The following is a 17,673-nucleotide window of genomic DNA, read 5'->3' on the forward strand; positions in this document are numbered from 1 at the left end:
ACAACACTTTTCATTTCAAAAGTTATGATGTTATCGTGATATATTTTTCATACGAAAGTTTTCCCTATAATTGTTATAAATCACATATGATTCCGTTGATAAAAAAAGCGTATAATGAACTTTACTATATAACACACGACAATAATCGAGTATTTAACTTGTATTCCCCCTTTAAAAGCATATAAAAGTATTTATAAAACATTTAAAAGTGTAGTTTATAGGGGTATGAACTCACTTGATTGATTGAAGAAAGCGTGACGAAAACCGAGCAGAACTTCTACTCGAGAAAGCGGATCTCTCGAGATTCTCGGAAAATCTCGGGAGTCTCGGGAGTGTAAAACTTTCTTCCCACCTTGGATATGAAAACCGGGACTTTGGGATGACTCCGAGGGTTGAAACGCAGAGCTTCGACGCGAGAAATGAAGGAAATTAGCAAATTTGGCCGGCACCCTCGCATCTCTATTTATAGGGGTCTGAGAGGTCTCGTTACGCGGGGCGTACGAGAGTACGCGCTGTGTACTCATGCGTCATGCATGAGCGTATCATCGGTTGAAACATCAGAGCGATGTGGACGAACCGGAGCCTAGCATCCGAGTACGCTGGGCGTACCGGGAATCGGACCGCTGACTCGTTCTTCGGATAATACCGGGCCTTAATTAAATTTATATTTTAATTAATTAGTAAACTTCAAAAATTCATATCTTTCTCATACGAATTCCGTTTTCTACGTTCTTTATATCCACGCGAAGGTGAGACTACGATCTACAACTTTTGTTTAGACTCTATCGGCTAGTTTTGATTTTATTTTTAATATTATATTTTTAATAGGTCGGGACAGGAAAAGTCCGTTAAAGTTCCATAACTTCTTCATCCGACGTCCGTTTTCGTCAGACTTTTTACCGTTGCGCTAGTATTGTTGAGCCCTTCGATTCTCATTTAGATTGTGTTGGCTAAAAGTCTCTCGATCTCTATTTCGAGTTTTTAGCTGTCTACTGTTATATCTGTAACTTAGAAAAATCACAACTTCCTCATACGAAGTCAGATTTGGACATTCTTTTTATGTACGTTTACGGTTTGATGATATCTACAACTTTCATTTAGATATCTAAGGCTAAAAATTATTGTATTGAAACTTCGCGTTTTACGTCTATCAGTGTTGTCGGTTTTGCTGAGAATCTTCGGTTGGTCATAACTTCTTCGTTATAACTCAGATTCTAGGGTTCTTTATATGTACGAAGACCTTGATACGATTCCTACCACTTTATTTAACCCAAATAAGATTATAGAAAAGTTCAATTATTATCTATATTTGACTGGTGTTACATTTCATTGTCTCGAAATATCGGGTTGTCACACCAGTATGGTTATGATATGTCATTATGTGATTCAGTATGTTTATGTTATGTTATCATGGAATCAATATGTATATGACCTGTTATTATGTGATAGTGATAGGGGTGAAATAGTCCCTGGATACCGGTTGAAAGATACCGAAGGGGAGGTTAGCTCTCGGTTACCGGTTGAAAGATACCGACGGGGAGGTTAGTTCTCGGATACCGGTTGAAAGATACCGAAGGGGAGGTTAGCTCCCGGTTACCGGTTGAAAGATACCGAAGTGGAGGTTAGTTCCCGAGTATTGGTTGAAAGATACCGAAAGGGATTCCAGCTCCCAGTTATGTCAGACAGATACCGGTTGAAAGATACCGAGGGATAGGCATTATGTGGTATGTGGTATGATAGGGGAACTCACTAAGCTTCGTGCTTATGGTTTTCAATTTTGGTTTCAGGTACTTTGTTTTCAAAGGAAGGGAGTCGGCTCGATCGCAGCGCATCACACCACGATTTCCGCACACTCTGATACGGTTTTATGATACTATGTTTTGATTATTGACACTTTGGCTTTGACGTGAGATATTAATATGAATGTTTTTATACTAATGGTGTTATGCAATAACTTAATTAAAACGAAATTTTGGCCTGTATTTTTGGGATGTTACACACATTCACAAAATCCTATTATAACTTCACAAACTCATAAAAGGGGAAGAAAATAGCCCTAAAATAATATTTAAGAGATAAATGGTCAAGGTTCAAGCTTTTTACCTTGAATGAACTGAGAATGAATCAAAACCTCTGGATCCACTTGATGGGTTTTGGTCATAAGACATCCTATGTGCTCATACAAACCCTAATGCTTGGATCTAGGTTTCTCTATTGTACATGCTTTGAATCCAAGACTATAAACCATAATTCTAGCATATGGAAATCGATATTAACATATAATTAGGTTTAAGATCATACCTTGATTGTTATGTAGCAATAACAATCCCAAATCTCCTTGTAATGACTTTGGAATGCTTAGAGTCACAAGTGTCACTCCTCTAATGGCTTACAAACACCAAGAGCAAATGGAGAAGGTATAAAGAGAGAGGAGAGAGGTTAGAATTCGTCCTTAGGACTCCTTGGGAAGGGATACACGAATTCATGAGCCAAGGGGTGTTTATATAGGTGTAGAGATAGGGTTTCAGTCATTATCCTTATCTAGTTGCTTGTCCACAAAGCAACCCATAAGATAATCCTTGAATCCTTATCATAGTCGAATTCTAAGGCCTTATCACCTCAAATTCGTTCACCCTATATTTAAGATAATCCTTACCTTATTTTGTAACTATCACATAATTACAAATCAGCCCCTCTAGTTTAATTAATTACATTTGATCACAAAATTAATTCTTAATTAATTATTGACCAATATTAATTAAACAAATATGATTTCTCCTTTAATATATTATTCTTATAACATATTAATAAATCATATTATCCTCTCTCTCTATATATATATTTCTCCAATCAAGTTGCTTTGGTGAAGGCAACCCAAAAGGACCATGCACCATCGAGTCAAGTACATACCAAAATAGTTATGGACTTAGACACTAATCTAACAGTCTCCCACTTGGATAAGTCTAACAACTATTATGCGAATGACTTCAGATCCCGATCTGCAATCGTAGCTTTCTAAAGCCGCTGTCAACTCTGATCATATCAGATACGCGTGTCCTTAGATAAGGGATCATATATTCCTCCATTCTAGATATCATATGAGATATGATTTCAAATCATTCTTTTTGTACTACTTCTCGAATTCTGATTTATGACGACAGAGTAATTGAACAAATCAAATTAGCCCTAGCCCGGCCGAGCATTTACGTATGTCATCACTAAACCATCGAGGGGCCCAAAATATATCGCTTTTATCCTACCTTGGATAAAAGGAATGGATAAACTTTGATACAATGCTTGCTTGCACTCACTAACCAAATCACACACAACAATATGTTTTATAACACCAAGTTACTAGTGCGTTTACATATTATCAATGTGCAACCGATTAGCAAGATACAACTCACACATCTCGGTTTCAAGAATATAAGATGTTATCGTCTCACCAATCACTCGTGATACAATTCATGGAGTGATCCAAGTAAGCGTGGGTTTAATCCAATGCTCAAATCCTATTCATAAGCACTCATGAACGTTGCAGCAAACATTTGCTTATGTCTAATACTCTTTTAGAAAATCCACACACCAATTCACGACAGTCTTCATTCATATCTACTTCCAACATATGAACGACTGTGGCCCGTTCGAATAATTCGATTATTCTTAATAAACTCAATTATTCTGGAAGTCAAAACATGCAAGGTGAAACACAAGAATAATACTAATCCCATATGGCCTCAAACCTTTGAGTATAAAAAAACACATTTTATTTATCACCATATCGATTACTCATTATTTGTCGTTTCGGGTAATCAACTTCTTACTTGAATTATTACACTTTTCCCATGCTCCTAGCATGCACACAATGTTTACCTATGGTTCTTACTTTTGTGAAATAGAAAAATTGAACACATTTCCAATCATTCTCATTTTACAACTCCAAATCCATTTTCGTAAGTGTAAGAATATCAAATTCTTGTTACTTATAGAATATACTAGATTCTAACACTTTATGCAACGATCCTTTTGTAATGTCACTGCACCAAAGTCTCAAAGACTATTGCCAATGATATTACAAAGTCCTCTAACGTAGATTGTTACAAGACAATTCCTTAGATATGATGTCTCTCACTCAAAGTACATTCCTTTGAACATCCTTTTGCATAAAAGTTTCTAATCTAGACATAGATTTTCAATATTTACTTCCTAATATGGACACGCTTCCATATGTTCCATATGACAACTTATTCTTAATAGAATCTTATCTATTCGTAATGATGTCGATATTATCCATCCAATATGGAAACATTTCCATAATTTCCAATACTATACTTCCAACTACTCACAAGCGACCAATTCTCGTCGAACTTCGAATCGTCCTTTGATAGTTGTTTAATTATTTTAGTCAAAACCAATTCTAGTCCCTTTTCCCTCTAAATGCGTTAGACATTTGGAAAATTTTAGAATGGTCAAACATTAAAGCATTTGCAATCGATCCTATACCCGAAGCGTATGGGACACGACGCACAATGTTTTATTTTCTATGTTCTCAAAATTCGAATTGTGAAGAGGAATGCCGTAATCATAATCGAAATTTTAAGAACACACTATGTACCTTTGACTAAATTTATTAACATTCCACAACCTAATCCTTTAGATTTGAAATGATGCATAATATTCTCTCCCTTAATTATAGCAAAACAACTATTCCATCCTTACGACTTTGCAAAGAATGACTCTTGTTTTCTATAATTAATATTGCCAACTTGCAATACTTTCCTTAATAATCATACAATCATAACATTTATGCTCCCACTATCATGATGATTATTATAAAACATAACACTTATGCTCCCACTAGCTTTGACATGTATTCATAAACATCTTAACTTTTAGAAAGACAATACCTATTGAATTTCTTAAGTCCATGTTTCTAATACTTAGTGCTTTGATAATCTTTTATCAAGGCTTCTTGAACTTATACACTTTTGCCTTAGATAGTGCATATGTGTGTCTTAACAATTAAGACTAATTGCCAAACCTCACAATTCAATTTGTGGAAAGGGATACCGTAACCATAATTGAATTCGAGAATGCAATTTTACAATCACTATCTTCTTAAAATCTTTCTTAGTGAAAGCATTTCCTCACAATCATTTTCATGAAGGAGGAAATCTTATGACACTTAGATTTAAATGGTGTATTTGTTCCTATCCATGTGAATTTGTTAAAACCAAAGTTTACGACAAATTCAAACTCATATGGACTGAACTTTCTTAATCTTGATTTCTTGCCTTATGGTAGCACAGCTGCCCACCACGTGTTCCAAGTAGTTAAGCATCTCACCTTTTTCCTATCAATGGACCTTTCATTGATTAAGGTGCCTTGCCTTTTATGCGTTCAAAATGAGAACTCATAGAACTCACATGCATAATTAACTTAATTGGAATAGCACATAATCAAAATATTGTCAACACGAATGGTTGTAAACCTCAACTCGTGTGCTAGTGATGATCGTTAAGGTTTATTTGATTTGTTCTTGAAACCTTTCAAGACCATTAAAACTCCCACTAACTCCTTGACATATAAGATTCTCTTGTCATTAACCATTTCTTGACAAACAAATATTCAAGAGTTAGTGTAGCTTTTATCAAAACACTTCATAAATTGGTCCAAGTTGGTCTTTGTCTTATTCAAGACATCACAACTTACCACATTTAATGAATGTTATAAACCTTTAATACCTTTTACTCATTGTCACAATCTTGACATTGAGACTTGTTATTGGAAAGAAGTATTATAGACTTCTTGATTTAACCATTTCTTCAATCCTTGATTCCTCTTCTTAAACATACAATTGTACTAAGACTTACTTAGAGGATCAATTGAGATATGGTTCTTAATCATTAAGACCCATTATAAAGCATAAAAGCTACTCTCCCTTCTTCTTAGAATGGAGAAACTTTTATCTTTCTGCCTACTTGATTCTTCTTATTCGTTCTACTATTGATCTAAACCCTTTAATCAATTCAGAGTTACACTTAATCTTGTAAGTATAATCATATTTACTAAACCTTTAGCAAATCATGACGAATATCTTTGTTACTCTTATGGTGAACTTGATCAACACACAACTTTGTGTACTCGATCTCCTAGTCCTTCACTTGACACTTTGTCAACGAATTAGTCTAATTATCAAATATGAAATTTCTCATTCATCATGCAACCAAGTTGCGTGATTCCAAATTTCAGTCCAATTGAAACTTTAGGCGATGAGAAACTCTCCCTATTTGGTAAATTCTCGACATTTCCATAAATAACATAACTAAGAATCATATCCATTCGTCGTAGAAATATGCAAGCATCAATTTTTATAACGATTTCATTGCAAGGAAGTAAACAAATAAATAAATAAGTCAAACAAATTTTATTTTATTTATAAAAGCAGCGGAAAAACATTTGTCCTTACAATGCAAAATCTATTGAAAACTATGTAAAAGGAAAATTTCTAACAACTCTATCATAACTATCTAAGCTCAAAATCCAATCTTCAAGTCCATGCGATCAAGATCCATCTCTTGTGATTAGATTCATCTTGCTCTCTTATCAAGCTTCCTTTCTTTTCACTAATCCTTCAAAACATTCAAATGCAATCTTATCACATCATGTATTAAGAATCAATGAATAGGAACTTAACAGAGTTAGATAGTGGATTTTACCTTAAGCGTAGTCATACTTTTGACTCTCCCATCTCTTAGATCTCTTAGGTAAATAGGGCAACTTCGTCTCCAATGCCCCTTCTCTTGGCAATAAAAGCAAATTGACTCTTTTAGAACAGGACATGGAACTACTTCAGGCATCGCCTTTCTCTTATGATCAAACTTTTCGATCATAGCATGTCTTTCGTTGCCATTGTCTATATCCATAGAGGTCTCGAAGGCAGATTCACCAATCAACTTTGCTTTTCTATTACGCCAAATCATTGCTGATTCAGCAGCAATAAGCATATAGGTGAGATCTATAAGGGTCACGTCGTAGTTCATCATATAGTACTCTCTTACGAACTCACTATATGAGTTGGGAAGTGACTGAAGAATCCAATCAACAGCCATCTCTTCACTAACAACGAATCCCATCATTCTTAACCTATCAATGTGTGACTTCATCCCTAGGACGTGTGCACACACCGACTTTCCTTCTTTATGTTTACTTGCCAAAAGGGCTTGAGTGATATTGAACCTTTCAATTTTACAATCTTGTGGGTTAGGGAGAATAATTGGAGGAGGATGAGGAAGTGAAGCATGATTTCTTGTTCCTCAATCGAATCATGGAATATCATCTTCATGTGGAATGCTTGTTCCACGGGATTTGGGAAGACCATAGTTGTCGAACTTTGACATCTACAAAACGGGAGAAAACGAAATTCAAGTTAGTTGATCGATTGAGTCCTTAGTAAATCACCCAAATGAGATACTAAGGCTAGGACCCAACACAATATTCTACAACTCGGGAGAGGGATGCCGTAACCCAAATTGCAGAACATTTGAAGGTAAGTGAATGACGATTCACTAATTTCCACCACGAAAAAAAACGAAAAAAAAATTTAAAATTTAAATCTATGAAAACTCCTAGATCCTTTGAGATTTATTGAACTTTCAATGGCATGTTTAAATCTCGATATGCCCCTCTTGTTTGTGACTGGGATGCCGAGGATCACAAAGCGGGTGTGAATAACCATGCAAACTTACATGGTGCCCTCACATGTTACAATCACCTATTCGATGTGCCGGTAAACCACACACACTCCACCGAACTATAACAAACATTGAGTCACCCTTTACTACCTTTGCTTAGAACCATTTAGTGTGCCGGTAAACCACACACGCTCCACTAACGTCTTTGCAAGGGCACAAAGTGTAATTTCATGGAATTGCATCAATTCACTTTTGCCTAAGTAACTAAGATTGGGAATTAGAAAAACATTTAGTTACTTTAGAAATTCATTATACTTATAATGGAAGGTTTCGTCCTATCCTACCCGTTCGGCTAACGACCCTTCACTAGTCAAGAGTGCGGTGGGTAAGAGGGGATACCCATTCAATCGCCATATTATAGGCAATTTCCTTAAACACCCCTTATAGACCAGCTTCGTGAATGAGGCCTACTAATGGTAAGACTGACTTTTACTTATACATATATATAATGTTAGACTTTTAATGTTATATATAGTATAGGGCGCATTTTACATTTTTAAAATACTATGTGGTTAACTTTAACAATTACACTTTTAATTCAATTAAATGGTTAACCTAAACTTTTATGGATTTATTAAATCTCTTTTAATTATACTCCTTAATTAATTAATAAAACCATAAGGGTGTATTTGAAGTTTTCAAAATATTACTAGGGTTTTAGAATTTAACATTCCTAATTAACTTTTAATCAACTTTTAAATTCCAAAACTTGAGGGCAAGTTTTGAAACCTTTTTCAAAACATTAGGGTTTTAACTATTTAAATTTTAAAACTTCGAAACTTTTGGGTTCAAATTTAAACTATAAAACCTAAAGGGGAAAATATGAAACTTTTCATAACAACAAGGATCAAATAACAAATAATTTTAAATTAACATTTAATCACATAATTATCCATATTTGATTTATTTAATGATTTCTTGCAAAACAATTTATCAATTTACTCAAAATAATTAATCAATTATCTTATAAGGAAAGAATTATCTTATTAATTGATAAATATCTTCATTTAGATCAAAAATATAGTCAAATATATCATATAATCGGATTAATATTGATCTAACATGATAAGGTAACTATCCATATGCAAAAACAGCAAGAAATCCCGAGATAAGCATTATCTGACAAGTTGACTCGTCGAGTCACCCTGGACTCGGCGAGTTCAGCTATGGACTCGGCGAGTCCAGCCTCTAAAACATCAAAAATCGAATTTTTTAGATATACAATGCATCAATACAATTGAAACCATCCTAGGCTGTGATACTACTGATGGGTTTTGGTCATAAGACATCCTATGTGCTCATACAAACCCTAATTCTTGGATCTAGGTTTCTCTATTGTACATGCTTTGAATCCAAGACTATAAACCATAATTCTAGCATATGGAAATCGATATTAACATATAATTAGGTTTAAGATCATACCTTGATTGTTATGTAGCAATAACAATCCCAAATCTCCTTGTAATGACTTTGGAATGCTTAGAGTCACAAGTGTCACTCCTTTAATGGCTTACAAACACCAAGAGCAAATGGAGAAGGTATAAAGAGAGAGGAGAGAGGTTAGAATTCGTCCTTAGGACTCCTTGGGAAGGGATACACGAATTCATGAGCCAAGGGGTGTTTATATAGGTGTAGAGATAGGGTTTCAGTCATTATCCTTATCTAGTTGCTTGTCCACAAAGCAACCCATAAGATAATCCTTGAATCCTTATCATAGTCGAATTCTAAGGCCTTATCACCTCAAATTCGTTCACCCTATATTTAAGATAATCCTTACCTTATTTTGTAACTATCACATAATTACAAATCAGCCCCTCTAGTTTAATTAATTACATTTGATCACAAAATTAATTATTAATTAATTATTGACCAATATTAATTAAACAAATATGATTTCTCCTTTAATATATTATTCTTATAACATATTAATAAATCATATTATCCTCTCTCTATATATATATTTCTCCAATCAAGTTGCTTTGGTGAAGGCAACCCAAAAGGACCATGCACCATCGGGTCAAGTACATACCAAAATAGTTATGGACTTAGACACTAATCCAACACCACTAGCTTCCACTTGAACTCCCAAGCTTCCCTCTTCTCTTCCAACTTCAAATGCACACAAAAGTCATCAACAAGCTCAATAACACTTTAAAAAAAGCTTAGGATTCGAGTTAGGGCTTTCTCTGGGTTAGGAGGAACAATGGAGGTTGGGTTGGGGCGTTATAAGTTGTTTAAATAGGGTGCAAACCCCAAATATTAGGGTTTCATCCAGACAGTCCTACTCGTCGATTCGCTCTCCCAACTCGTCGAGTAGGTCACTTGTCCTGCCGATCCAAAGTCGAGTGTACTCGACGAGTTGGGCCTCCAACTCACTGAGTCCCAGAGCAAAACCTGAATTTACTTTAATTAAAATACATATCAGGAACCGGGTGTTACACTTAATTTGAAGAAAAATTGAAGAACTATGGACCACAAATCGATGAGGAGCAAATTGGATCAATGGACTAAAGCTATGAGGCGCAAATCAACACTAGCGCAACAGCACGCGGACCGCGCACATCCCTATAGGGGAAATTCTAGGATTTCTTCTTTTGTGTTATGGGGAAAGTTGGTGTGCCACTTTTCCACACTTTTACACATCCGGAAACTTGACATTTCTCTAGAGATTTTAAATACTTGGAAGGTTCAAACATTTGAAGAACTTCATCTTTTTATCCCTAAATCTTGCTACATGTTTGGTACATTTCACTTTTGTTTTAGTTTCTTGAGTTTAGCCATGTTAGTAATGACTAATTTTGTTAACTTTGATGGATTTACTTGAATGCTTGGTTAATTGTTGAAGAACTCCATGAACTTGTTATTGAGTGTTTATGAAAGTTTATTATATTTTAACATCTTCTTGCTACTTGTATGTGTTATTCATGAGTTTAAATGTATATGTAGTGATTAGTTGGATAATTTCTTGATTAAGTAATGGATCCTAAAATTATCAAGCAACAAGTGATTCTTATGTTAGTTTTCACTTCATACAATCACAAAAACATTTTCTCCAACATGGTAGTGGAAGCTTATGACTCCTCTTGGATTTGGTGACTTTTTGGTTCTTAATGCTAGTTAATTTTCACTAATTACATGCTTTAATGGAAATTGTGACGTTAACTAAGGCAATATCTTATGGGCTTCTCTAGCTATTTTAATAACTAAGAAAAGTCTAGGTAATCTCTAGCTTCTTGGATTACTATAGCCAAATTAGAGATTTAAGACAAGTAATGTACTTTGGATTCTAATGATGTATTTACCAAGTGTTCAAGTGATGAAACCTTAAGTCAACCATATTTCTCTCATTGATTTTAATTCAAATTCTTGATTTTGTTGAATTGTGTCTCTAAATCCTAGTTTAATTTAGTTTTATTAAAACAACCAAAAGATTAAAACCCCCTACTTTTATTTTTATTTTAGTTTCACAAGTATTTGTATAACAAGATTTCCATGGAGTTATTAATTGAATCAATCTCCGTGGATACGATCCCTTTACCACTAGACACTATTTTAGTGTGTTATATTGAGGGTATTATTTTTGTTGGTCTTCACAACCACCAGCATTCTTCCTAATTTTCTCACACCCTCAGCTCCCTTTCTCTCTGAGTCGATTTCTTTCTAAAAAATCCAACTTTTCTTAGATTTTAGAAGTCTTTAGTGAGACCCTAGACCATCAGAGGGTCCAGCAACAAGAAGTGTTCAGTTCGGAGTTCTGCTTGCATAATTTCCCGGTTTTCACTAAAATTTATGTAAGTTGAGCTACACTTATTTTATTTCAAGTTTAACCTATATTTAGGTTCATAGTCATTATTGTGAACCTATAAATAAGATTTATCAGTAAATCCAAATCATTATACTGATTGATCTACTTACAAGAATGATGTTTAGGCTGGATTTAGTGAGATGTTTAAAGTGGGATTTCCAGACAGCATACTTTGTATACCAAATGGACCCTACCTCCGATATGATCCTACCTAGTTGTTCCTTAGTTGATATATATTTATGTAGACAGTGGGATTAGTGAGGAATATAGACTATCATTAGTCTCCAGGAATATAAGACTAAGACTCAGTGACATTTGTACCTAGGTCACATCAAAGGAAAAGCTAAAGTGCTAACGTGAAGCACTGCCCAAATCATAAATCATCAATTTTTAACAAGTGAGTGCAATGTTACTGTCGTCTTACATATAGATATGAAGTATTTAGATATTTAAGTGTTATGTGTGTCTATTATCTGTGATTAAGACCTTATGTACTACATGAAACTATATGACCTAATTTTATTTAACCCCATGTATATTTTCATATTTATAATATATATAGGGTAGTGAAAAGTAAAGAGGGATGAAGGAAAATGATGAGAGGCCTTGACTTTTATAGTACTATCGGACTAGTAATGTAGTCACTTAGTAGGATATTGATGATGACCACAGACTATTCTAGAGAAGTTGGGTCAAACATGGATACGCTTGCAACCTGTAGAGGTTTATAAGCCATACACGAGCAGGTTTACAACCTATAGGTGTTAATCGATCATATATGGGCATGTTTACAACCTATAGATGTTAATAAATTTTTTACAGACAAGTCTACGATCTATAGGTGTTAATGAATAGTATTCAGACAGGTCTACAACCTATAGGTGTTACTAAACTATACACGGGTAGGTCTCCGACATGTAGATGTTATGGAAGCACATACGGATAGGACCACGACCTGTAGGTATGAACGAATTATTCATGTGGGTACTTTGTTCACCCCTTGGTTGCCTTATTAGCATATATTGCTAAGGAATCATCGAGGCAGTATTGTTCACTTAGAGATGCTTTAGGATAGATCCTTTGACATTATCACTTTAAGATCAGGGAGTGAGAATAACAGGCTATGCAGTTATAGCGGTCCAAAATCAAATATCAGTCAAGGGTCGATATTCGATATATCCATTATCGCGGTGGGATATCGATATTTTTATATTACGTAGCGCCTTTGTAACCTTGTGTTGTATTGGATGAATACAAGTTCATTAAGTAAAACATATAGTAAACTAGAAAAATTTTAACGCAAATGTTTGTCAATCCCATAAAAACTCCATCATATATCTACATTTTAATAATAAACGAAGTGATTTAATAAAAACTTTAGCTACAAACGCTATTTCACCGCTATCCCACCGATATTTGCCAAATATCAGTCAAATAGCAGTCAAATATCGATCAATATCGTTGATATTTGCGGTACTGCTATTTAGTACCTATTTTGCCAACTACTGATTACCGTTATCCCACCACTTTTGACTGCACAGATAACGGGAATGGATAATCGGATTAATTGTTTGATGCAAATTATAAAAATAAAACAAATTAATTATAAGATTGTGGGTCGAAAACCTTATATATTCAACAGGTTTTCCAACCTGACCCACCTAGTTTATTTGTATCACATATAACGTTATGAAGGTATATGATGTTTGGATCTGATGAGAGATTCAAGGAAATATAGGTCATTAGATGTTGTAAAGCTAATAGTAACTATGTTTATGCTTATGTTTTTTGTATCAGTTATGACATCTTAAGTTTTCAATGATCAACAAAAACAATTCCTTTAAAAATACTTTTTATGGGACAAATCTACACTTATAAATAAACTTTGTTTTAAAATGAACATAAATAAAAATGTTTTTTCCTGATTGTGAAAATGAGGATATCACATATTTGTGTGTGTGATGAGACCTCAGGTCCTAATGGTTTCACATTCGCCTTCATAAAGAAGCAATGAGATATGATCGGCGAAGACATATATGGTTGCAAGACTTTGAAAGATCAGGGAAATTTGACACATGTTATAACTCTTCATTGATCGCCTTAATTCCAAAGATAAGCGACCCAAACACTTTCGACAATTATCATATAATAAGCTTAATCGGAAGCTTGTACAAAATGATATCCAAAGTGTTGACGGAAAGATTAAAGAAGGTTATTTCACTTGTTATTATGCACACACAACCAACTTTCATAAAAGACCGAAACATTCTTGATGGGTCATTAATCATCAATTAAGTTATTTCTTGGCTAAGGAAAAGCAAAACCAAATCTTTTATAATCAAGTTGACTTTGAAAACGCATTTAGTTGTCTTAGCGAGGAATATCTAGACTTGATAATGGCACGAATGGATTTTGGACAAAATGGCAAAACTGGAATAGAGGCTTCCTATCATTGGCTAGGGTTTTAATAATAGTCAATGGTTGTGCAACTAAAGAGTTTTTCCTAGAAAAAGGGAATTCACCAATGTGACCCACTACCACATTTCCTTTTTATCCTGGTTGTTGAGAAGACTGATCTTGGAAGCTTGAGCCATATGGAATTGGAATCTATACCTATTGTCAATGGGGAGATACATTGATGATAACCTCCTCCCAAAATCAAAACCATATATAAGTCAAAGGAGATATAAATTACAAGCATTTAGAAACAAGTTAATGCTTAGATACACAGCAGTAGTGCATAACCACCTCTACCAAATCAATTAAACCCTGAGCTTCTTTCCAGGATGAGGAGATTCATCACCACCACTGTCATCATCATTTGCATCTCCTCCTTTGTTCATTTTCTTTTTGGCAAGTATCTTGTTGATCTTATGAAGCTCATTAGTAATCTTTTGGTCTTTGTTCTGCTTTCTTGTCTTTCGTCCATCTTGCATCTTCACACCAAACTGAAACGCAGCTTTTGGCATGGCTTCCTTCTGCTCATTATATGTTGCCCATTCCTCTTCTGTCTCAAAGTCCCACCTATGAAGCCGACCCTTTGCCTGTTTTATACATATTACATAATTAACATATTTCATCTCCCATTAACATATACAATTGTAAATGAAAAAAAAAAACACTTACTCGACCACCCATATCCATTTTGGATAAATCAGCTTCATCATCACTATCAACAACCTCACGATTATATTCTTGATAACCCGGATAACATTCCGAATAGCTCTCGGATATAAAATTCGGATCTTTCTCACGAGCATCTTTTTCCCTTAATTGTTGAAGCCTCGTATCATCCCGCTTAAACACTGATCCTAAACCTCTATCTTTCTCTTCTTGTGTCATTAAATGTGGGTCCCCTTCTATGGTCAAACCTCCTTGCATATCATATGTTTGACCATCTTGCTGGACGTATTGTTCAGGGTACCCCATCTGCTCCACATATTGATACTCCTGCTGCCACTCTCCCTGATAGCCTTGCACTTGCATAGCATCATACCCATTCTGAAAATTTTGTAAATTGTTAAGCAAGATGAGGGTAAAATAGTAAATAAACGTATGTTTCTATTTTTCTTACTGTTTGTTGCCAGTCTTGAGATGGATCTGAGGGTGGAACAGGGCCATAAGCTGGCTCATCGAAATAAGAAGGTCTCTCTTTTCTTTTAGGAGATTCTTCCATGTCTTCTGACAATGGGCTTTGGCTCATATCTTTACTAGGGACAGAATAGTCAATTCCTTCTCCTACAAAGATATCATCCTCCTCAACACGAGCAACAGTGGGCTCCACCTCCACTTTCTCTATTTCATCGGAATGATTGCTTCTGGGAGGTGGTGGCGGTGGTGGACCTGGTGGTGGTGGTGGTGGTGGTGGTGGCAGAAACTCTCTTTCAGGTTTTAAAAATTTCTCAGCATCATAATTACCAGAAAAAGCTGAGAACTTTCCTGTGATATCAAGATTAACTTTAATATATATATATATATATATGGATGTGACTAATTTTATAATTTAGGGTGAAATGTTAATTTGTACCTTTCACATCCTTGTCTTTCTTCTTCTTTTTAAGAATCTTCCCGGATGATCCAAGACGAAGGTAAGACATGATTTTACCAATTCGATCAAGAACAGAGCCATCAACACTGACAGTAACCATTTCCTGAAGATAAAATAAAATGATTTTGAGAAAAAAAATGATTATTTTAACATGAAATATAAATTAAAAGAAAATATATAAAGAACCTCTGGCTCTGGGCAATCAGCTTTGCTTCTGTGAACAGTGGTTGGGATATCATGAGAAAACCCACTCTCCTGTCAAACATTAACAATATTCATGTTATGATTTATAAAAAGATAAACATAAAAATAAAGAAAACGAAAAGGAATTAAAGAAGTTACCATGTCAAAAATGAAAGCCATTCGTCCAGGAAGGAACATCTCATTTGGCTTAAGAGTAGTTTGAGGCTTCACTATCCACTTATACACTGCCTTTGCGTGTCCAGTGCGAAATGACACTGGAAGGTCTTCTTTGGGTTGTCTGTTTATTAATAATACAGGGGCAGATATGTCAAATCATGTTAGAAGTATTCACTTGAAGAGTTCAAGGTCTAAACATGCTTACCTAGGCTTTCCATCACTTGCATCTTCAGCTTCTGGTTTCTTGTCTATTTCACTTCTCACTTTGTTAAGCAAAGCATAGTCCAACCCCTTAACCAAATGTGTGTGTTCAACATCACCTGTGTCATAGTCATTTATCTCAATCATATAAGTATAAATCAATAAATGGGGAAAAAGAACAGGTAAAAAAAATAACAATAGTGTAATATATCAGAAAATATACCTCCAAGATACTTGCTCTTCTCAATTGATATCCTTTGGGCTTCTGCTGATCTGCATGAGTAACCACACAAGAAACAAGTAAGTATTAGGGTACTTGTTAGTTCTTAGTTATTATACATGTTGCTGAAGATACTACAGAATAACAGAGAACATAGAGATAGAATTGAGCTGGACTTACAGAAGATCAACATTTCCAGGAGGAGCAACAGCATGAAAAGAGCCCAATTCAGAAGCTTCATAATCAGGATTATGATCTTCTCTTCGCTCCTTAGCTCTATCTCGATATTTTGGTAGTTCTGGTTGTTCAACCTTTTCCTCTCTGCACATGTCAATTACTAAGACCAATTAGCATGACATTCGAATGGATTCACCAGCAATATTTATAGAGGCAAACAGGAAATGGAACAAGATGCTCAGAAAGAGAATCAAAAGAAATCTAATCGATCACAAACTTCTAATTCCAAAAAAATATATACTTCGGAAATAGCAAATCATTAACTAGATAGACTCGAAGCGCCACATGAATTGACCTAATTATTCCATTACGATCACAAAACACGGATAACTATCTGCTATTGCATAAGGTATAGTGGTATGGAGATGTTCGTGAAGATGAAAAAGGAGGAATACGACATAAATGTGTGCGAACAAGAATGATACATACTTGCGACGAACTACTTTTTCTTTGTGGTTGTTCCGCACCTTGGAGGAACCCATTGGAGCACAAGAAACTCGAGAACAAAATAAATCGCTGTGGTAATTGTATGCCTTCAAATCACGGCGTCTTCTTGTACCTGATTATAACGTGGGTAGGGATTTGGGAGTTTACTCTGGCGTTCTCCTTCGTAAAGAAAGGAGTGGAATGTGAAAATAACTATTTCAGGGCGTCTGTGAATTTTTTTTTTTTTTTTTTCTTTGGGAGAGCTTAAGAATTTATTAGATAAAGAAGTGTTTCGATCTTTTTGAATTTATTAGATAAAGAAGTGTTTCCATCTTTTTAAAAAAGATAAAACCGTAAAATTGATTTTTTTGGTATGCAAAATATTTTGGATAGGAATGTTGAAAATCAAAAATTTTCTATGATTTTGATCCTTCAAAATATGAAAAGATTATTTTGCCCTTATTATTTATTTTTTTACATTTTCTTTATTTGCTTTAATTGTTTTATAATTAAAAAAATACAAAAGAAAAGAAAAATAGAAAGACGGGTCCATCTCTCTCTCTCTCTCTCTCTCTCTATATATATATATATTCTTCTTCGTCGAGCCATGATCATCTCAACC

General features: G+C 34.8%; 1 protein-coding gene across 1 annotated transcript; it reads right to left on the reverse strand.

The window, feature by feature from the left end:
- Positions 1–14,194: 14,194 nt before the first annotated feature.
- Positions 14,195–17,292, reverse strand: SMU2 (RED family protein). Its single transcript, XM_078993455.1, has 10 exons — positions 17,055–17,292; positions 16,569–16,709; positions 16,392–16,441; positions 16,173–16,287; positions 15,950–16,088; positions 15,794–15,862; positions 15,587–15,710; positions 15,134–15,498; positions 14,686–15,060; positions 14,195–14,603 (listed from the first exon to the last, which is right to left on the reverse strand). The coding sequence occupies exons 1-10, from the start codon at positions 17,105–17,107 to the stop codon at positions 14,322–14,324; spliced, it is 1,713 nt and encodes a 570-aa protein (XP_078849581.1). The 5' UTR covers positions 17,108–17,292; the 3' UTR covers positions 14,195–14,321.
- Positions 17,293–17,673: the final 381 nt, after the last annotated feature.

This window comes from Lactuca saligna, chromosome 5 (genome assembly GCF_052625555.1).
Source record: "Lactuca saligna cultivar CGN05327 chromosome 5, ASM5262555v1, whole genome shotgun sequence".
Lineage (NCBI taxonomy): Eukaryota > Viridiplantae > Streptophyta > Magnoliopsida > Asterales > Asteraceae > Lactuca > Lactuca saligna.